The sequence below is a fragment of the Liolophura sinensis genome, chromosome 10 (assembly GCF_032854445.1).
Source record: "Liolophura sinensis isolate JHLJ2023 chromosome 10, CUHK_Ljap_v2, whole genome shotgun sequence".
NCBI classification, from domain to species: domain Eukaryota; kingdom Metazoa; phylum Mollusca; class Polyplacophora; order Chitonida; family Chitonidae; genus Liolophura; species Liolophura sinensis.
The window spans coordinates 26568498-26592920 of record NC_088304.1 but is presented as its reverse complement, the minus strand read 5'-3'; the positions used below and the strand labels follow the sequence as shown (position 1 = coordinate 26592920).

Below are 24423 nucleotides of genomic sequence, written 5' to 3'. Positions count from 1 at the left end.
TCGCTGTGTGTCTCTTTTTCGTAAAGTTGCTGACAGACAGACAGACAGACAGACAGACAATGAAACAAATATACACTGACAAAAACATCCTTGGCGTGCGTAATAGAGTCTATACCGGAGATTTGTGGCAAAAATCCATATTGTCTAATTAAATCAAATTTTCTGTATTCAACGAGAATAGCTCAAACCGATTTGAACAGTTGCACATGTTCATACGAGGCTGTTATTTTGTGAAAGGTATTTATTGGGACTATTTCAAAATTCGACCGGATTTGCGCGGATGGATTTTTGCTGTGTTTACTGTGTAATCCGATCATACAAATATACGCCGACAAAAACATAAGCTCCTTGGCGTAGGTAATAAATATAAAAGACGGTAGCATGGAGCTAAACCATAAAAGCCAAGTTATGAGGCAGAGAAACGTGACCCTGTGGTCGGTTTACCATCGTGACAACGTGTTCCGTTGAATCCAGCATCACACCCTGCAAGACACTCCCCTGTCTTGAAGTCACACACGTTGGCGTTCCAACAGTGACCACAAGACGATACACAGTCTCTTCCGTACCAGCCGTCGGGACATTCTGCGAGTACGAAAAGGCATGCATGTGGCGTCCGACAATTCTTTGACTATATTTCTGATAGACTCGACATTTTTTTCACCCAAAACACTCTCACCCTGAGATAACAAAGCTAATACACCTATTTGATTTTGGCATGAGTCAGAGTGAAAATAGATGACTGACAATTTTGAAAACACAAAACGGCGATTTATGATAAAATATCCATATTCGATATCGAATTAAACTACCGAGAATAGTTTAAATTGTTATCTTTGGTATACATAGTATAAACTGATCCTAAAGTTTGAAAATTTATGAAAATAACATCATAACTTCTACTTTATTACCAAATTTGGACGGTAACACAGACAAAGCCGATATTTTGTGCAAGGTAAATTATTTGGGCCATTCAGAAATAACAGCAGAAATTCGATTGTATTTGCGCTGATTAATGTTAATAATGTTGCCATAAATCTGCGGCATGGCGACTTTGACAGTTGTGCCATTAACAGTTACTTTGACTACTACACAGACCGAAGGGGCCATAAGTAGTCACGCTGACTTTTATCCTGGCCGAGGCTGCCATTAATAGTACCTTTTGACAGAGAATGTCATTTAATAGTCACCTTGACTTACTATACGGGCAGAAGGTGCCATAGATAGTCACGATGACTTGCTACCCTGACAGAGAGTGTCATTAATAGTCACGCTGACTTACTATACGTGTAGAAGAGGCTATGAAGTCCCTTTGACTTACTATCCTGGCAGAGGGTGGCATCAATTGTTACTTTTGACTTACTATCCTGGCAAAGGGTGCCATTCCAGCCCTCTTCACAACCACCGGCGCACTCCCCGCTCACGAACCCACAGGCCTCGTTATTGTTACAGTGTCCGCATGAGGCGTTACAGCCAGTTCCGTATGTATGGTTGCCACACGCTGGAAAACACATGGATGTAATACTGAACTACAGCTATCATTAAAATCACGACTCGCAGCCTATGAAGAATGTATTTAATGATGAATAAGCCTGAATTGGCGTTTATTGTTCTCTGGGATTAAGTGACTATAAGCGGGAAACGGCGCTCTTTTGCGCCGTGCTGCATGAAGTTCACTGAAAATATGACACACGCGGGAGAGTTCGCCAGTAACTCACCAAGGATCAATGGTTTTCCCAGTTAAATCTGCTTTCCTCAACAGATATAGTTGGTCATCATTCATCCTTCAGTGAAAAATTTGTCAATATAGCGTTAAGCAATAGTAATAAATAATAATTGCTTTTTTATTAACAGCACTGGGAGGTGATTGGCTGACTGAGAAATTAATGCGCCTTCTGATTTCCTTGTACTTCTGTGCACTCAAATGGTAGTGTGATTTTACATAACACATGATTCAGTTTTATCGAAACAACCTGTGAGCATTGAATTCTGCTTCATTTTGGAATCAAACATATCAACGCATCTCCGTAACAAGAGTGAGTGAGTGCTTGGGGTTTAACGTCGTACCGTAACAAGAAAACAGGAATCCTCTCTATACCCTACATTTGTTTTGGCCACGAACCAGCTCCTTTACATTACAAATTAGTCTTTGAATGAGTGAAAGGGCTATACAGTGGACGGGAGTGGGGTTAGTTCGCTCGCTGCGACCACCACGCCGCACAAAGAAGCAGTTTCGAATCCAGCTTTGGCTGTTTCGGCTGCAGTTTTATGTGAAGGAGTTTGTCATGTACTGGCGAAGGTCGATGGTTTCCTCCCTATAAGTACACTTGGTTCGTCCACTCATAAATCTCACTGCTTCTTATAAACCAAAACATACTTACACACGGCTTTAAGCATCAAATCAAATAAGTAAATAGTCAGTCATGCCACTACCTTTTTAATGTGGTCGAAAGTATTGGGAAACCTCACAAGAATACCCACGTGTTTCACACATGTTCCCTTGATATCCCGGCTTGCAGCCAAGGAGACAGACCCCATCAGTACGATTACAGTTTTCACCGAGGCAGTTTCTACAGTGGTGGCGACAGTTTCTCCCGAAATATCCACTCTGACATGCTAGAAGACAAGACACGATGAAGACAGTTTGTCAGTGACATATACAAGCGGTAAAATGACTTTTATTTTACTCAAGGTTTAACGTCATTTCCAGACGTTTTATCTGTCCAATCTGTGACCGATTCGTCGAATCCATTTATGACCTAACCCAACATTTAAAGCCTCGTCACTGCCCTTAGTATTTCATATGGGAAGTTGAAACTTGGGTTGTGGGGGATGATGTGGGGGTGGGGAAGGGGGGATGGGGCGTTAATGTTGATTTCTATCACCCCTAAATAACTTCTAAAATTGCACAACAAAGTTTGTCCTAAGTCAAAAATGGATTAGACAAATCGGTTTCACGGCCTTGTCTCTGCATGACAACGCCGATATATTTAATGCGTTGTCTAATAGAAACTATAACAACTCGAAACTAAATATACAGAAAAATCAATTTGCGCATGTACTATATATTTGAATGTCCTATCACTACCTATTCATGTTATTTAAACACAGAACGTAAGAAGTAGTGCAATGCGTTCGCTGATCAAAAGTAGTTGTGTAAAAAATGCACACGCAGTGATCACAACAAGCAGTGTAATACGTGGACTAATCACAACAAGCACTGTAATACGTGTACTGTTCACACAAGGCAGCGTAACATGTGTACTGATCACAACAAGCAGTGTAATATGTGTACTGACCACAACAAGCAGTATAATACGTGTACTAATCACAACAAGCAGTGTGATACGTGTACTAATCACAACAAACAGTGTGATACGTGTACTATTTACAACAAGCATGCATCTTCATTGAATCAAGCACTACGTTTACTACCTTGATCAGGCGGCTAAGTGAAGTCTTCCCACCTAAGCTTAACAGACTTTCACCGATATCCAATCAGATACTTGCCAGCTCAATTCTGCACAGGATTTATGCAAATATAAAAATTCAGACCAGCCAATCCAAAACACTGTGCAATGAAAGCATTTAGCACATGGCTGACTAATTTAAGGCAATGATCGAACGCTCAGAAATGTATTTTGACATCATTGTTATGGCAGCAAACCAGTAATAGGCCTGCCTGCCTTTCTTGTCTCCACTCTGAGAGAGTGGAAAATGCTTCTTTTACCTAATTTTATCTTCCAGCGGCCGTGAATGCCGACAACCTGTGCATATTAATATTTGTATTGTCTTTTCTATGCATAATAATGGAAACTGCTACTTCATTGGATACAGCATCAGGTCAAAAGTTATTAATATTCATGAGCTATCGGTTCGTCTTTGCTGTCCATCATTAACGAACCTATTATTTGATTGGATACTAGGATACGTATTAATATATATCATGAGTCAAGTGGGATGGATCGTTATCGTTGCCTGTTGGATCAAGGTAGTAGTCGTGGCAATATGCGGAGAACCTGTACTGACAAAATGAGAAGTTGCTGACTACGTACTATGGTTACAAGCAGCCATGTAGTATCCCTCAGCGCATCCCGATGGGCATCCACCGTCCACTGAAGAGCATATATCCCCTAGGTGACAATGAGCACACGGTTCGGAGCAATGCAGACCAAACGTTCCAGCTGGACAAGCTGTGATAGAGATACACAACAACATGGCTCTGAAACTTTCCTCATGAATTTCCATATTCTGTGAATCGGTTTATTATCCGCTTACGTTGAAACGTTTTAAAACCACTTTTTCATTTTGCATTTATTTGTTGAGCGAGTTTTTGGGGTTCACTCTTGCAAATCGTAGGGAATCCATTTTTGGAAACTTTTCAGACGTTTTTCCAAACCTGTTTTTATAGAAAAGCGAGTCTATTGGATGCACAGGGAAGGTCGGGTAGCTAGCCACGGGTAGTTTCGTAGAACGACCTCAAAACCTCCGATTTCCGACATGAGACGGGCTTATTTAGAGGTTTACGTTCCACAATTTCTCTACATAGTAAACCAGATTCCTATAATCTGTCTCGTATTCACTCTTAAAGATTGCAATTTGTCAGTGATACGTAATAGCACGAGCTGTATACATTCTGATTTGTCAAACCTCCATATTATTGCCGTTAGAGTACTTTTTCAATTCATGATGTTGAACTTAATAAGGTTGGTGTATGAACTCAATGTCTCGGGAGACGTCATAATTATTTAAAAAAAGCCCCAGTGGCATGCTGGATATTGGCTTATGGATTTTAACATTGTGAATTTTCTTTCGAATAATAAAAAATCAAACCTTCACATTATTGCTGTTTTGCAATTCTTTTCCAATTCATAACGTTGAACTTAATAAGGACGGTGCATTAGCTCATTGCCTCAGGAGACGTCATAATTGTTTTTTAAAACCCCAGTGGCTTGTTGGACATTGGCTTATGGAGTTTGTGGAATTGTATGGACGTCAAGCACATCAGTGTGTAGTGTTTGTAATGTCATGTGTCACTAACGAAAGGCTATTTTGCTAGCGAGTGTGACTGATTTTACAAAGAGCTGAATATAGGCAACAAGTTAAAAGAAACAGAATATAGGGGATAAATTTGAAACACATGAATTTTTGTAATTTTTTTTTTTCTTTTTGTTTTTTGATTTTTTAAAATCACATTTCGAGAGTACTGGGACAAATATACTTTTATACTTCTACAACCGAACGTGATTTTGGAGCACACATATGTTTTATGAAGCTCTCCAAAGCATATATGACCTGTTTGCTATTTTCGTTCAAACAGTTATTATGAATATAAGACGTACGGAAGTTACAGTGGGAACCATTATACCCAGGGGCGCAGCCAAGTGAGCATGATCCAGTCACGTGATCACATGTCCCATTTAGGCAATGTCCACACGTTCCGCTACAGTGAGGGCCGAAATGTGTGTCATCACAAGCTGCAAAGTGGAAAATATCATAACACTATATGCTTTGGTAAAATGAATTAGTGTTAATGAATGAACAAATATGGATATAATATAATTTTAACTGTGACTATATTTATTTATTCATTTATATATTACGCCAGTAGTGACTGCGCACATCAGAGCACTTCCCTTCGCATGTTGCATTGGTAAGTAGATGACGAGGTGAAAGAAGATAACACTGATAATAAACAACAATTTTCTGATAACTACAGCTGCTAGTAACCAAAAATTAAGGTATGTTAGACAAAAGAGCATTCTACATAGCATGCAAATTGTGAACGTCAAGAACGCATAGTTGCCCTGAAGCAGGGTATTTACTTCATTTGGACGCTCCGTACGACCGGAGAGGAGGCCAGCGTGAGCTGGACTTGAGCTCACAGCGACCGCATTGGTGAGAGACTCCTGGGTCATTACGCTGCGTTAGCGCGCTTACCAACTGAGCCACGGAGGCCCCCGTCACATTAAAGGCAGCACGACGTTACATTGGAAGTTACATTGTAACGGTGTAGACGTTATGCTACAATCCAGTGTTGACGTAACAAAGGCTGGATGTCCTGCTTCACACTAGTGCCACCTCAAAGGACTGAAAAATATGCCGCTTCCCCACCAACGACATAGTTCTTAATTCGGATGGGTGGTATGTAAACTTTATATCTAAATGAACATACATACATACTTTCATTACAAAATGATGTGTCCCACCCGTCCGCGCATAAACCAGGACAGGCACCGTCAGTGACGTCACAAGTAGCGTTGTCTGCGCAATGTCCACACTCAAAAGAACAATTATAACCGTAATTCCCTGAGGTGCATTCTGAAATCACCGAGTGTTAGACGTTATCCGTCACACAAGCTAATAGTGCAGACAATTTATTTGCGAAACATTTAAACACTTATACATGACCAGTAACAATATGTTTATTAAATCCTAAATTTTGAAACATTTATTTATTTATTTATTTATCTGATTAGTGAATATTTCATTTATACGACAGGGGCCAATATTATGGTGGGGGAAACTGGGCAAAACCCAGGGGAAATCCACGACCACCTGCACGTTGGTGCCAGGCCTTCTCACTAACGACTGGTGACTTAAATCTGATACAACTTACCACAGTGACATATACAACCTATACTTTACTATACATGTAATACCCCAGGCGTGTAAAACTCCGTCCAACCTCGGGTTGTTCGGCGTTGTGACATTCATTCTCAGCTTAGTTTTATTTATTTATTTATTATCTATTTTTATTTTTACTCAAGAATATTTTACATATACGACGGCGACCAGCATTATCGTGGGAGGAAATCTGGCTCTGGAAACACACGACCATCAGGAGGATGCTGGCAGACCTTCCCCACGTACGGTGAGAGAAGAAGCCACCATGAGCTGGACTTGAACACTGGTGAGAGGCTCACCGGCCATTACACCAAGCTGGCGTGCTGACCACCTCGGCCATGGAGGCCCCCAACTTTCATGCCACTGTGTAAGTCGCTCTGTGGGTCGGTCGGTTAAATTGTTGACACCCGTTTCTTTAACATGGGACGTTCGTATAACGAGAGATATGAGTGCAAGGCGACATCAATTTTTTTCGCAGGCTTTCACAGCTATTAAGAATTAACGCTTGTTTTTAAACGGCACAGGATATTTAGTCAAGTTATACCTTTATCACATTTATGTCCAAGGTAACCATCGCTACATCCGGTCGGACACGTGCCATTCTCCGCGAGACACGACGTGTTTCCATGACAGTGGAAACACCTGGCTTTGCAGTCCTTTCCGAAATAGAAAGGATCACAACCTGTTAATAAATGGCAACATTCAGAAAAGTTATTCGACGGTAGGTGGTCATATTTTTTTCTTCAACAATGTTGTATTTGTTTTTTCAAAATTTAAACGTTTTCAGTAATCGCCATCAAAATTTTCACAGTGTGCGCTTTCTACCCAGTGCCCGCTGACATCGAATTGCCTTCTGGTTCATGCAGATAATGGGGACCTTTTCCCGCCTAAAATGATTCAGGTCCAAGCTGTTCAGGCATTAATACTTCATTACTCCCTTTGCAAGGACGATTTGTGGGCAAATTGATGACGCATTACTCGTGTAATACGACAATGGTCAGTCCAGCTTGGACCCGAGTCGCCATTGCTCGGCAAACAGATACGGCCATTTAATAAGTTACGCCCACACCAAACATACCACGTGTTAAAGCAAAGCCGATCAAATAAAAGAAACTCATTATTGAACCATATTAAATATATGTTTGTCCGCCATGTAAGGAGATTTTTATTGGGTTCAGGCATATCTCTACTGATCATCGCTGTACATTCCTGTCTGAATGCTTAGCTAACTGTTTTCCTTGGGCCTTGTCTTTTTTTCGGTCATACCATCTCTCTTTTCCGGGTAGGCCAGCTTTAATGCCGGTAAAGTTGTCGTAGGCTACTGCGATTACTGTATTTGTAGTGCTAACCCCCGTTACATCGTTTAATGACCGTAGATATAGTGTTTTAGTTATACTGTGTTCAAGGTATTTCTCAAACTATCCGGTTTTACAAGATTAACTCACTTTAGTTACATCATCTGGAGAGTTACTTACACCTCACAGCAGATATACAGTTGTCAGCACTGAAGGTGTAATGTATTTATTTATTTTTTCCAGCATAGTGTTTTTCTTTGTGTTTCAAAGTGTACCGTACTTACTGTAGTTACAATATTTGCCATACCATCCCGGGTTACAGTTTGCGGCTAGACACCTCCCGGATTGAGGACTACAGTCCAGGGAGTCGCAGTGGTCACATCTCAGTTGACAGCCCGAACCATAATTGCCACGATCACAAGCTGTAAAAGATGTCGTCGAGACAAACAGTCAACAACAACAACATTACACGATCGATAAACTGATGCACGTGTGTTTGAAGGGTGAGCTCAAAACTCTTCCGTTTACACAGATGGCGATTTATTTATTTATTTGTTTATTTCATTGGTGTTTTACGCCGTACTCAAGAATATTTCACTTATACGACGGCAGCCAGCATTGTGGTGGATGGAAACCGGGCAGAGCCCGGGGAAAACCCACGACCATCCGCAGTTTGTTGACAGACCTTCCCATGTACGTCCGGAGAGAAAGCCAGGATGAGCTGGACTTGAACTCACAGTGAGACATAGATGGCGATTCCATTTACTTGTACACCGACATCTAAATACATAAAACGCCAGCAGTAAAGGTTATAATTTATTTGATTAGTGTTAACCCTAATATACTCATGAACTTTTCACTCGTACGATGGTGGTCAGTACTACCGACTGACAAACGGTTACTGATGAACTTTCCCATAAATGACCTAAAAACTTTTCACCTGATGTTGGTTGAAGACGAAGAGTTTTAACAAAAATAAGACTGTGAGCACGGTCCTGCAAATTAGGGTAGTCCACCTCGTTAAGGAGAAGAAAACATAAAAATGATTCCAGAATCATTTGAAAGAGTCCAAAATCTTATTTGCAGATATGGTTTTTAATATTTTTTCCGATTTTTTCTTTCAGAAAAAAAGGTATATGAAAATATTTTCTTATGGGGGGTATTTGGGACCATAACTAGGTGTGTATCGTCTTTAATAGTGTTCTAAATAAGGATATGAAAGCATATCTAATAAATTTATTTCAAGACCAAATTTTTGTGCAAATATCTTTATTAAACATACGCTAGATCCTTTTGATAACATTATTAAACAAAGACAATATATACCAAGAGGTGGTCCCAAAAAAACACCATACAAAAATTATTTTAAGTGACTTTTTTTTTAAAGAAAAATCGAGAAAACATTGATGACCATGTTAATAAGGAACTTTTCGCACTCTTTCATCCTGGCCCCGTTGTTCAAAGCTGATTTAAGACTTAATACCGGATTTAACTTTAAGCTTCAATTTTGTACTTAGCCGAAAAAAAAATTGTGTAACAGGGCATAACAAAATGTATAAAGACAAAGACGGTAAATAAACCTTGAATAATTTCTGAATTTTACTGTGACCACTGAACCACAAGAAATACATATATAATATATATATATATATATATATATATATATATATATAATATATATATATATATATATATAAACCCCATATGACCACTGAACCACAAGAAATACATATATATATATATATATATATATATATATATATATATATATATATATGTATATATATATATATAGTTTAGGAAGAATATATAGATATATGAAGGATTCCTGTTTGCAAATTCTTCAGTTTAAATTTGAACCACATCTTAAACTATCTAGTAAAATAAGCATATGCATTATTAACAACTATCCTGATCAGAAACTAGCTAGCATGTCGATGGATGTATCAACCTCAATCACTGTGGAAGCCTTAAACATTGGTTAGTCATTGGGTATACTTACTGGAGTTACAATGATCACCTTTCCAACCTGCCGCACAACCTTGTGCGCATGTGCCATTGGTTTCGTCACATCCGGCGTTACCCAGACAAAAACCACATGAACTGTTACAAAACGGTCCAAATTTGCCACTTGGGCATGCTGAAATTGAAAAGATGACGTATTTCCTGTTTTGATAACGTATATTTCTGCAACCTATTTATCTTCTGTTAGCGCCTTAATGCAGGTTACACCAGAGGTCGATGCTATAAAGCATTTTCTGACTTCAAAATTTAAAATTTCATCAAAGTGCTTATGTTTCGGTTCTGTATGTTAAAATTGTGACGATTATATCTTCAGATGACATTTATGAGGTGGTCTAAAACGTAATTTCTTGGTCCAAAAAATAAGCTCTAAAATTGTGCTTTAAATTTTGAATCAAAGTCAGAAATAGCTTAGTGGAATTGGCGCCGGGTTCCCCGTATGAGCGTAACCAACGAAGCGGACAGTGTTTTAACGTCATAACTGACGTTATCAGAAAGTACCGGTATGTTTATTAGGGTGCACTATACAGTTTGTAGTTTTTGGTTCCATTTCGTGGCTTTTTATCAAAATTGCGTTAGTGAACTCTGACTGGTTTTTAGCCCAGTCCTTTTTGTCTGCGTGTTTGAGGCATTGTTGTAGTGCTAGACTTTAAGCTTGAGAAATGAATAAGAAAAGTGAACATGCCTGTCATGCAGTGTTAAAGAGTTTCTCTTTGTTGTTTCGTAGGCTGTCCTGTGTATGTCGGAAAACTGGCACGTCAACTAGATAAACGCGTTTTTGAAAACTGAATAGAAAGCCAAATCTTAGGAGAGTCGAAAATATACCTTTAAGTTTCTATACTAATCTCATGCAACATCTCAAATTACACAATGTGTTATTCTCAGAAAGTACACTTTTTGCCCATAAATGATGAAAGTATGTTTGGCTTTGTTATGTTTAATATTGCGACTATCTTATAAAATTATTATGTTATTTTTAAGTTAGGAATATGTTCAGTCAGGGTTTTATCCTGTCAACATCATGCACAGCTGCTGACAACAACCTTAGTGTCACGTCATATGCAATGATGTAACAACTGCTCTGATCTGTTTGTGCGTCACGACGTCATTACTAGATCCCTTTGCATTAGGGCATCTTGGGCTAGTATTGTTAGGAAAACGTCACAAATTATGACGTCACCTGAATCGAGGGTATATTGCCATTACTGAATTCTAACGTCATTAACGTCACTGAATGTCGTCACAAATTACGACAAGCCGACGTTGTCATAACAGATAGAGATAAACAAAACTTTGGGCGGCGGTAGGGTGTCGATAGGTAGGTTAACAGAGAGAAAATTTTCCGGCAAAATGTGTGACAACGTGGACAAAAAATACGCGACGACTTGTGCCAGGGGACGAGGGAAGAAAAAACGTGTGACAGGGAAGAATGTGCTGACTAGAAATGGCATCGGAGTGCATAAAGATAAACTCGATGTTTGTCCAGCGAAGAGCGAGGTGCAGAACGACGATTCCGCTAAGACAGGATGGGAGGGTTTTCAACCTGACAAGGTCAGCACGGACGGAAGGGAGAGCTAAGATCGGCGATAAATGTGATCAAGAAGGAGAGATGAAGGAAACCGAGGAAACAGCGGAGACGGGGGCTCAGGAGGACGATGGAAACTCCGATAAAGGCAATAATCAGATCATACTTACTGGAAATAGCGGGGATAACATTCCACATGAAGACAGCGACAAGCATGTAGATGCAGAGAACAGTAACACAGAAAGCGAGGGAGGAAGACAACGATCGCCGGTGAGGAGGATAGCAATGGAAGAAACGATGTGGGATGGTCGCGATAGCGAGATTATGAAAACATGTGATCATATAATGAGAAGATTTAATAATGATTCTTTCAACCAGACGGATAAAGGTAAATTCGTCTTGCAAACAGAAAACAATGGAAAAGAGGCCACCAACATGGACAATATTTCGATGTGATGGAAGCAGTGAAGGTGAAGAACAACGATGTGTGTACGACAGAAGAAGAGAAAGACGACAAAGATATAAAACTGTTTGAGGGAATAAAGCAGAACGACACAATCAATACGGCGCAGGGATATGAAGGATGCCATCAGTAAAACATCTACGGATGAAACTAATGAAAACGGAAACATTAATGTAACGAAAGGAATGAAGGTAGTCGTATGATGTAGAAGAGATATACGAAATGACAGAGAACGATCACATAAACATGATAAAAGAAGTGAAAGAAAACAGCAGCACAAAGCTGACAGATGGAATAAAGCATCTCAACAATGTAAATACCGCAGATGAAAAAAATAAAACTCATATTACGGCAGTGGCGAGTGAGGTAAAGACGACGAACGTATTGAAAGAGGAGGCAGTTGAAACGTGTCCAGGTAGAGGGTAACAAAACGGATAAACGTGCGACCACTGCAAGTGACATTTTAACGTTTTTATCTAACGGAGCTCAATTGCGGAAAACGAGTAATGATATAAAACAAGTTGTACCACGAAGTCAAGATTGAAAGCAGTGGTTCAAGTTGGAAAGACCAGTGAAGGAGAAGAAGATTGCAGCGAACAGCAAGTAGACGATACAGAGGGCCCGAATCATTCATATCGTAGTAGAATTACAACAAAAAAACATGATAACAGCTATCTAACCAAACTAATAGCAAAGCCTTCTAATGGTGATCAGCCTCAACATCAGGGCAGCGTGACAAGAAGGGAGGAATCGGATGAGGTTCCGGAGGAAAGTGGGGTCACAGAAAAGAATGGGGTCACCGTGCAGAGTGGGGTCAGTGTACAGAGCGAGGACTTCGTCGAGAGTGCTATCACCGCACAGGATGAGACCAACGTACAGAATGCTGTCGCTGTAGGTCTACAGAGTGAGACCAAGGTAAACAGCCACATGAACTCTCCGACGGCTATCGACACACTCAGAAGTCAGGATGCGCAGACAACTGCCAAAATGGGGTCAAGTATGGGATCGAAGGTCCATGGTAAAATCTCCGTCATCAAAGTGATTCCCAACAGATCACCTGCAGGCCGGCAAACGGCCGTACCGCGAATCATAATCCCCAGAGGGGAGAGGGAGGGTCAGAAGTCGAGAGCTATCTTCGTACGGCCCACGTATGTCCACAGAAATAACATTCCCATTTTGGGACTGGCCTCCATTACTCCGAAGATGACCTCCACTGACTCACAGCAGGCGTCTCCATCTGACCAGGAGTGGGCAACTTACCAGAGGTCGGAGTACATGGCGTACAACGACACGCTAGAATTGAGCACACGTTCAGGCCCGTGCAGTTCCACAGCTGGTGAGCGGCGATCATCATACCAGCTGGAAGTTGCAGCATTTTCCAACCAAAAGGAAAAACTCGACAGCGACAAACGGTCAACTCTTTTGTTGGGAAACAGTGCACCAAGTAATCTAATAGAAGAAAACAATACAACAGGAGGCCTTTCAACCAAAATTCGTTTAGAAGGCAATCTTTCACCGAGAGGTCTCCACACGGGGAATGCAGCAACAGCCCACGCCCTCATCTGGACTTCCTATAAAAAAACAATGTGTAGGGACAAACCATGTGCCTGGGAATCTCATTGAAAAACAGAAGATATTAGGTCACTGTCAAAATGTTAACCGAAAAGAAGGAATCCCGACACCTTGTTGGAAGGCTGTCGGACACCCCACAAAACTTGTTGCGCTAAAAGTTGGAACACTACAACAACAACACGAAATACCGAAGACATACGGATCCCATTCGTCAATCCTGCGTTTGATTCAGAGTGAAACCAAGTCGGTTGACACAGCATCTGCATCCCAGGGATGTTCAGTCAAGTCTACCAGTCAGTCCTTTCAAAACCCGACGCCAAAGACACACAGCCCGCAGCCGGAAAAACGCATAATCCTGTGTGAACAGAAACCTTCAGACGTAGAAGTAAGTCAGCTTCGAACCGATTGTCTCCCTTCAATTCTAAACGCCGACGATATCCAACGCCACCTACAGGAAACAATTTCAATGACATCTTTTCGCCCATTGGCTGACGCGTCCCTCGCCGTGACGTCAGAGACGTCACATTCAGCTAGTGAACAAGAATCGCCAACCTCCATCAAAGTCAAGCACGAAGAACACACGGACTGGGAGGCGATACGAATCAGCGAAGAAACAGCTGCAGCTTTCGCCAGGGTCTACACGCAGGGACGAAAGGTTGAGAACGACTCTTTTATACACGGCTGCTACATCGTGTATGCCGCTGGAATTCTGCTGAGACAGTGGGAGAAGTACATCACGTCAAGTTTTGAAGACCTGTGTCGGCAGGAGGCAAAAAGACTGCGTCATTACTACGCCCAAGAGGCCTTGGAAATGTTAGAAGATGACGGGCGTTATGTGTGGCAACTTATTGAGGAGCTAGGACCAACGGATTTCATGTTTTGAATAACTTACGACAGAGCAGGGTACAAATGTGCTTGTACCCTCCATGCAGATGTGACCACAGTTCTTTTGCTCGAAAAGTAGGACCAACAGACTTTGTCTTCTGGAAAACTAACGAGAGAGTTTGAGTACAAATGGGGTACACTTTTCCTTGCAATGATGACTGCGGTCCACGCTTATAAATTTGATCTTTGTTCTCTTGCTATGCACATGAGCACTTCGTCACACAAGTTGGCCCACAAAACGTCATCGTAAAAGTAGGAATGAACGACAGTCTACTCAGCTTAGGCCGGACTTATCGGGAAAGGTTGCCCATCAGGATACATTTGTCATTTGTTAGGGACAGTGTTGTCAGTGCTTAAGGCTGTTTTGTTACAAATTGCGAGTTGTTACAGCTCGACAACTAGTTGTTGCTTGATAGGCTCGCGATGTGACAGACTGGGAATGAGTTATTACTAAATATGACACAGTTGTTCAGCCCTCTCACGACAAAACTTTTAGGCAGCCCCCCCCCCCCCCCCCCCCCCCAAAAGCGATACAGGAAAATGTATCAATAAAAGCACAAAACAGAAGCGGCGACCGCCGTATAAGGTATCAGGCCGTGAGATGAAATGGCTCGTCCAACGAATTCTCCATATATTGGGCGTTTTCCATGTTGAAGAGCTATCAACTACATGTACCTCGACACAATTCGGATTAAGTTACGGTGTAATATATAAATGGATGAGCAGAAATGTGTATATTCTAGTTGACTTTGTGGTGTTACCGCCACGACTGTTTGAAGTTAGCAGTAATAGTTACGACTTAAGTCAGAAGGTTTGTCAAGCATCTGCCGGAGGGCGGTAGTTTACTCCAAGCACTTCCGCTTCCACCACCCATAAACTGGGACGTCGTGGCATAAGTCTTTGAAGACCAATCGAATAAATAACTAAATGTTTCAGACGTGAAACTTCATGTTTTTGTTTTATTGATGTTAACAATGCATTTGTCATCCACTCTTCGTACAAAGTTATCACAAGCGAAGACAAATGCAATTACCATGGTGACTTTTTATATTTTTGAAATATGTTGCCATGGACGAAACGTCAGATGCATGCTTTGTATATTGTTGTGCTAGACGAGCCACTTGTCACAGTTGATGTTATACGGCGTACTAACTATCAATGATCAGTCTCCCACCATAATGCTGGCCGCCGTCGTATAAGTGAAACATTCTTGAGTACGGCGTAAAACACCATCAAATAAATAAATCAACAAATCAATAAATCAATGATCAGCAAGATCACGCAAGACAAGTATAACCTAAGGAGATCAGAATCTCTGCTTGGTAATATAATCCCTCCCTGACAAGTACCCGATAATCTACTCCAGAGGTGGGTTGAGAAAGTCCTGCAAGAGATAAGTGGGTTGAAGAGAATCCGGACAGCGAGATGTGGGTTAAAGAGAGTCCAGCATCGAGGGACGGATTAGGAAAGTCCAGTTAGCGACAGGCGGATTAAGAAATTCCAGGCAGCGCGAGGTGGGTTGAGAAAGCCCAGTCAGAGACAGGGGGATTGTGAAAGTCCAGCCTATTAGCACCCAAACTTTTGTCACTGCGAACAGATTGCGTGTTTTCTTTTTTCATAACAGATTTTCATGTATCATGTTACATATGTATTATACCGAAAATGAAAACAATTTCAAATATGGAAATGTCAGGCAGCATTAACAGTAAAGTAGGTCATATATTATAAACAACAGGTGCCTCGCTCAGTGAAAATATGCTGGCCTCCTCTATTTATCCAGTTTCCTGCTCAATTTTGAATAATTTTGTGGTCACCTGTGGCAATGATGTCTTCGTCTCGAAAAAAGCTTGTTAAGTCTAACACTATGAATTAGGAAAAACTATTGCAATTTTCTTTGCAACATATCGACGTGTAGAGCTTTTATATTTTGATAGTTTGATAGTGATCTCACATTGATTGTTAGCTGAATCAACCTTTTGAAGGGGGAAAGTAAAGCTCACCTTTATCGCAGCCGGGTCCCATGAAGCCAGGCATACAGCCTTCGAGGCAGTGGCCCGACACTCCATCGCAGCTCCGGTCCAAACAGTTGGGACACTGCTCGCTGCAGTTTGCTCCAAAGGTTCCGTTGGTGCAGGCTGTTGGCACAGAATGACACGACTAAGTCGCGCAAAGTTAGCATTAGAGCGTTTTGATATTTTTGATAGGCATTCTGCTAAACGTTTTGTTTGTTTAATAACTGTATATATTTTACACTTACAAGCTCGAGCAAAGTATCGACCTTTCACTGCCTCATCTTCAACCATGAGGCAAGCGGAGAGTTTACACCTTCCTTTCGGTTGTAGGAGGAAATGGATGTAAAACTATTGACACAATGACCCATCTACCTCTCACCATTGCGCTTGCTGTGAACCGTAGTCGAGTCCTCTCCCTCACCAACCTGTCGTGGGTTTCCCTCGGGCTCTGTCCAGTTTTCTCCCACCATACTGCGATCCGCCGTCGTATAATTGAAACATTCTTGTATACGGCGTAAAACACCAATCAAACAAATAAATAATTCCAAGCTATCAATAAACATGGATATCCATATTATTTCATTTGGAGTATATTATCTTATATCATCAATATTATCGATTGATTTTTTTTTACTTTATTTCACTGGTGTTTAACCCCAAACTCAAGCTTTTTTTACGCATGCAATGGGGGTCATTTTTATGGCGAGAGAAAATCAGAGTGCCCGGGGATAAACCACCAATGCCTCATGGTATTAAAGTAACACCTACCTGTCTGACAGAGAGATCCTTTGAACCCAGCCAGGCATCCAGCTGGACACGCCCCAGTCACGTGGTCACAGCTAACTCCATCTGCGCAGTGCCCACAGAAGTGTGCGCATTCTTCACCGTATGTTCCATTCGTACATTCTCCAAAGAAGAAGCATCATGGACTTTGTTAAAGAATTTGTAGCGCAAAAAATAAGAAGGTGTTTTTTTTTTTTTGTTTTTTTTTGGAAGGAGTATTGAGTATAGATCTATGCGGTCTGCTCATTACAAATTCAACAATTTCGTTATTCATGCCATTGACAGAAAACTGGATCATACTTTGGGGAATTGTAAATTTCTACGGTTTATAATTAACTAAAAAGTAACTGAAACGGTTTAAACTATAATTCTTTTTGCACAATTAACCAATTATATGCACAGAAGTTTAAAAGTTTGCAAACTGAACTGTATTTCTCAGCAGTTTTCTTTCCAAAATAAGTGCTTTATCAGTAAAACAAAAAAAAAGAGAAAAACATGGCAAAAGAATTCGCAAAACTTCAACTGAAATTCGTACAGTCGCGCGAGAAAAACATTTCCAAGCATTCAACGTTAAGCTATAAGAGCAATCGTAATGCCAAACCTACAAAGGTGCAGTTATTTCCATCTTCTTGTTTCTTGCATGCATTTGGAGCAATTCTGGGTCAGTTACTATTGGTTAAATGCATTTTGAGAAATTCTAGATCAGTGATTTTTAATTAATTGCTATTCGCATCACTAGTTTTGCTTTTGATTTACTCTGATTTAGCCATGGTCCTGGAGGCGTGGTGGGAGGGTATGTGTGTGTGTGTTAGTTTCTAGGGTTTAAGCATTTAAATGCACAAAATAAATGATGTCATGTCTGGTGTCTTCGACATCATACTCTAGTGGCGGGAGCACTTTAGCGGTATAGACCAGCCCTGCCACGAGAATATAATTAAAGACATACAACATAGACACAGCACACACACACACACACACACACACACACACACACACACACACACACACACACACACACACACACACACACACACACACACACACACACACACACACACACACACACACACACACACCAAATGATGTCCTCGTCGTATTGTGACTGAAAATTGTCCAGCACGTCGCAAAACCCCAAGTATACATACATACATACATACATACATACATACATACATACATACATACATACATACATACATACATACATACATACATACATACATACATACATACATACATACATACATACATACATACATACATACATACATACTTACATACATACATACATACATACATACATACATGCACTCAAACATACACACACGCACGCACACGCATACATACATATAAGCATACAAAAACAAGAATTTTCATGAATATAACTTATTTAACAGCCGCACCTATCTGACAGATGTATCCACGATAGCCCGCCTTACATCTCGCTGGGCAGATACCAGTGAAGACGTTACAGTGAGCCCCTGACTTACAGTGATGACAATTCTCTGCACAGTCCAGTCCATAGGAACCAGGAGAACATTCTGCCAACATGGAAACAAAATAGGGGAGTTCTGACATCGAATTCTTTGGTCGATGAAAGTAAAAGTAGTCCTACTGCATCATGTGACTGTCAAAATGACGGTTATCTGATAGGATCCGATTTGGTGGTATTAGTTTACGAATCATCAGTCTCACCACGTTCGAACTAGTGGTTGACGAGATAGCGCAGCTAAATCAGCCAGGAACCCTTCACCAATGCGATCGTTGTGAGTTCAAGTCCAGATCATGTTGGCTTCCTCTCCGGTCGTGCGTAGTAGTGGGTTTCCCCCAGGTTCTGCCCAGTTCCTAAAACCATACTGCTGGCCGTCGTCATCTTATACTGAAGCATTCTTGAGTACGGCTTTACAATCAAATAAATAAATACATGGCACCGTGTTCGGGAAGTATAAATGACACATCTGTATGTCTAAGAACTTCTTATGTTCACAAATACTCAGCTTATCAATTCTCGTTGTCGTCCGTCTACCGGTACTCAAAATAACTGTTTGAACTTTACAGGCGAGCATGTTAAAATTGTCTTGAGAAATACTAGCCTATGAGAAAGTAGCCTAACATTTTATTACAGGTCACATGATACAGTAGGACTAATTTTACATTCATCGATAAAAGGGTTCGAACTCGAAGGTCTCTTACTATGGATTATCTGTTTTTCCGTATCGTTCATTGTAAACGTCGATGGGATGCAAACATTGTTCCAGTTTATGGCTAAAGAAGGGACTAGGAGATGTAACATTTAATAACTAGGGCCTGTAAGAGGAAAGACGAAACTAAGTAAATCGCCTTCTATGGTCGGGGGTGGGGGGTGGCTTCATAAACCAGTTCATACTGGTTTCCTCTCCGGCTGTACGTAGGAAGATCTTCCAAGAGCCTCCGATGGTCGTGGGTTTCCCTCGGGTTCTGCCCGGTTTCCTCCCACCATAATGCTGGCTGCCGTCGCAAAAAGTGAGTACGGCGTAAAACACCAGTCAAATAAATAAATAACTATATGGTCAGGACTATAAACAAGAATCAAGGATTTTACTACCGTATACAAATTTAAAATGCAAACACAGGATCTGATTGGTTATATTGCTCAAGTGAACTAAATTTTCACACCATGTATAAATCCTTCAGAGATTATAACAAGGAAACAGAACTTTTTGGCCCTTTTTGACAATATAACGTGATTGTGTGGCTTGTGTTTTCGACGGTACTTCAGCGGCGGTAGTAGTTTGGAGGCATGGACCCATCCTGCCACAAGAAGACACAAGATGTACACACATAATGACTCCTCGTGGTCATATGAATGAAAAATTGTTAAGCACGATACAAAAACCCAAGCACACATGTACAAACATATAAAGACAATTCGAAAACGAAAAGAACCTTACAATACTGTACTCTCTGACACTGCTAATCTTGCCCATAAACAAACCTGTTTTACATTTCGACAAGAATGAGCGCGTGGTACTTAATAATTTTTCAGACATGTGACGACGAAGGAGTCCTTAGAGCGCATATAATGTGCCTCCTTGTTGCAGGGCGGATTTCCACCGCTCTTTTATCTGGCACTACTTCACGGACACGACATACGGAAGGTAAGTATACCGCACCCAGGACTGACCCTGGATCTCCCGCCCCTGAAGCGGACGCTCTACCAGCTGAACCATCGGGGGTCGGTATATTTCGACAAGGAGTACTGACGTGTGTATCCGTTACCTTGCGAGCAATTTGAACCATGATATCCATCACTACATCCTTTTGGACAACTTCCGTTGACCGCGTCACAGGCTACGTCATGGGCGCAATGTCCACACTCCAGGCTGCAGTTGTTACCATAGAAACCATCCGGGCACTCTAAGAAAAATGGGTAACGTTTCAATGAGGTCAAAGGAAACAACTCGTTCCATGTCATAAAAAAATGTCGCTTATGCGCCATATATACACGGTCTATAAATGAAGATATACATGCATTTGGTTATTAACGTTAAAATATCTACAGTTTTCTTTTTTCAGTTTAATTAGATGTACATACAAATAAGTACATCTCGGACGTAGTTATATATACACACCTGTGTAGAGATTTACTCTACATACAAACCAACAAAAGCCTTGGTGACCTCAACCCAAAAACCACCGCAATATACAAAGGTGAGATATTCTCTAACAGGGTGTAAAGCAGCCTGTCCGAGTTCATTACTATATAGAAACTCTTACTGCCCCATCACCACCCACAACGTATAAAACAACGACGCAACAATGCCCTGATTCAACTCCACTTTTGATCCTTGTTCTCGTTTTGGGAGTATATAAAAACACGTACGCATTGCGCAGTAAGGCCCGTGCCATCCTCCTTGACAGCCGGACAGACACTGGCCACTGACTGGATCACAGGTCGCTCCATTAGCGCAGTGTCCACACTTTCCACTGCAACCTTCGCCATACGTCATATTTTGGCAAGCTGTAACACACGTTAGAATTACAACTCAGTTCACTGACAAGGCCACATGCAAATCATAGACGGCTTACTGACAATACATGGGACTTAGATTTAGGATGTTCACGACATTATGACAACTTTTTTTCAGCCATATCGGGGTTAAGAGAGAACCTGCAAATAATATGAAAATGAAATGAAAAAATGCCAACTAGGCATGCTGTGATTTCGTCAATTAAACTCCCAAATATATGCATCACATAGATATAATTTTGGCCGCTAATTCCACAATGTTGTGTTAAATATCCAGCCAGATGTGAACATCCAGTTTCAGATATTTTGTTTTGTAAAGATTAAAGGTTTGATCATTAGCACAAAATGGCTTTGCGAAATTGGGCTTTCATCTCTGTCGAAAACACCAAGGGTGAGAATGTAAACGAGAATGAATAACTTTCTCCTAATGAAATACTTTACACATATACAAAGTTGTTATACTCCAATGTACAAAGAAAAAAGACATTAAGGGAGTTGAAAGATTCTGTTTCCTGGAGTCTGACAGAAGAAAAATTTTTTTCTAATATTGCGCTTCTAGTTGTTATAAATGTTCATTTATGACATGTTAATCATATGCCTTTATAGTGCTTGCTTGATGGTTTTACCGTAGTACAGTATAACTGTTGTTGCCTATACAGTTCCCTTATTTACCGTACACAATGCACGAGGCCAGTATTAACGTGCTTTAGGTCTCAGAGGCTTACCAGCTTTACAAAAAGGTGGCAGATAGCCGCTGGAGCACGGCCCCGGACAAAGCCCAGTCACCATGTCACAATGTACACCCTGCTCACAGTGTCCGCACTCCATGCTGCAGTTTGGGCCGTAATATCCACCAGTGCAGTCTGCAATGAATGTTTAAAGCCATATTTAAAAAAGAGATAATGTATTGTAACTGTGACAAATTATCCGTACGACTCTTCGACCACACTCCATGTGCAAAAGAAGCATTTTCATCAGAGCCATAATAAACAGTCTCACCAATACCAGATTTGGAGTTCTTCCTCGCTAGCTTACTCCAGTGAAGTATTTCAAAGACCGGTGATTAGTTAAGTCGGAGGTTCTAATCCAGTTCTTGCTGGTTTAGCTACAATTTTAAGACAGAATTTATGTCAGGGACCTTGCGAAAGATGTTGGTTTGTACCGATCAATCAGGTTTTCTCCAACCATGGAGCTGACCGCTGTTGTATATTACCACGTTCACATGGGCAAAGTTAAGCTGGCTTAAATCTGAAGGTGGCTTTGAGCGAAATTGACGTTGCTCGTGTGAACGCAAAGTGGTGGCATTTAATCCGATTTGACCAATCTGATCGCTGTGAGTTCAAGTCCAGCTCATGCTGGCTTCCTCTCCAGCAACTTGCGTATGATCGTGGATTTCCACCGGGATCTGTGCGGTTTCCTTCCACCATAATGCTGGCCGCCGTCGTTTAAGTGAAATATTCTTAATTACGGCGTAAAACACTAGTAAAATAAATAAATAAATAAATAAATAAATAATCCGGTTTATTTACCCCTGCTAGGGACGTGGTTTTAAGCCAATTTCAAGGGTTGAGCTGGTTTATCTGTGCTGTGTGAACGTTCATTGGATTTAAACGCCCCCAATACGTGGGAGTCAGGATGACGTTGAAATTACCAAAGCGGCTTAAATGTGACCGTGTGAACGAGAAAATTCCTGAATTGGTTTTAAACCGGCTTGGCCACATGCATGGTAGTGTAAAGTGTGAAGCGTATTGTCAGTTTACATCAGTCAGGTTACTGTTCATTTAAATGTTTAAATAGTAACAATTTACAAGCTCCTTAGCACCATGGCTTAAGCAGAATTAGGCCAAAAAATGCAGTGATGTTAAACTGCAATTTATCAGGCGTGACTGATCTAGAATTACTCAAAATGCTGTGTTGTCATCACATTTAATATACAATTACATTAAAACCATACACAGGGACCAGGCCTCAGGGATGCTTGGTCCACCAGCAGAATCTTTTTCGCAGGCAGTCGGCCATTTTAAACGATTATCAATTTTCAAATCACTTAAGAAGCTGACGACACATTAGGCTAGAAACTGTTGGCTGTGTTTAGGAAAATAAATACTTCATTTATTATTATCTCTGCATTATATTTGCACATTATACGTCGAAAAAATCGTCAGTAAGTTGCCAAAGACTGGTGGTTTAACCCCGAAATGCGGTTCCTGCACCTATAAAACTCACCACCATCGTGTAAAGGATTCAGATGAATTAAAAAAATATACCATAATGCTGAATAGGAATTCCCATATGTGATTTATCGATTAAAGTATATATACAGCTACACTTGACTGGATTTGGACATTGAGACACCGGTAGGAATGCAAGAAAAGCAACTACTAATGCATGTAGTACGAAGCCTTTTGAGGGAGTTTTTCGCCGAAGTAATAATTTCCAGTGAATTCAGTGTCTTTACATCTTGTTGGGTGTTTTCAATAGACGCCATAAATGCGTTTATTGCCATCAGCTGATTACAGAATCAGGTACTGCAAGTGCATATAAAGTAAACATTGTGTAGTTTTAACCGATTTTGTTACTTGCGTGAAGTGTTTTGGGGTATTTGTGGAACAGAGAAAATAAATACATTTGCACAGATTAGAGGAGCTAACCTGAAATTAAATGTGGGCCAAATTAAGCCTATCTTAATTATAGCTTTGAGCATGGGTTTTTTTTTTATGTTTTCCCATCTGAAAAAATCTTCACCTGATTTGCCTTGGATAGTGATACCCAGCTCTGACTGTTTCGACTGCTACCTAAGTCAGCAGGCTAGCTAGAGTCTCGCATAGGTCAATCCATAAACATGATAGCTCTGGTATAAGTGAAAAATTTTTGAGCACGGCGTGAAACACCAATCAAATATATAGACAAAATAATCTGCAATTACAAATAAGTAACTGCTGGTAAATACAAATAAATTTACGACTAGTCTTGGTAGCCCACTTCATTCATTTAAATCAGTGCGCTGGTGGAACTACTTTCGACTCCCTAAAGAAACATTGGCCACAACAATTCGCCTCACATAGATTCTTATAAATCACATGTTTAAATATATACTTACTAACGTTGCAGAGATGTCCACCCCAGCCTGCCTTACACGTACAGTTCCCAGATCCTTGTCGCATGTTGAATCACATCCCGCTGCACAGCTCTCCGAACAGTTTAAACCGTACTTTGCCACCTGCACACTCTGT

General features: G+C 40.8%; 1 protein-coding gene across 1 annotated transcript; it reads right to left on the bottom strand.

Moving 5' to 3' along the window:
• Window positions 1–406: 406 nt before the first annotated feature.
• On the bottom strand, window positions 407–24390 carry LOC135477042 (multiple epidermal growth factor-like domains protein 10). The gene is made up of 12 exons (XM_064757193.1): window positions 24291–24390; window positions 21916–22053; window positions 21044–21181; window positions 20440–20577; window positions 18585–18722; window positions 17167–17304; window positions 16387–16521; window positions 5340–5474; window positions 4053–4190; window positions 2479–2613; window positions 1319–1498; window positions 407–582 (listed from the first exon to the last, which is right to left on the bottom strand). The coding sequence occupies exons 1-12, from the start codon at window positions 24352–24354 to the stop codon at window positions 407–409; spliced, it is 1653 nt and encodes a 550-aa protein (XP_064613263.1). The 5' UTR covers window positions 24355–24390.
• Window positions 24391–24423: the final 33 nt, after the last annotated feature.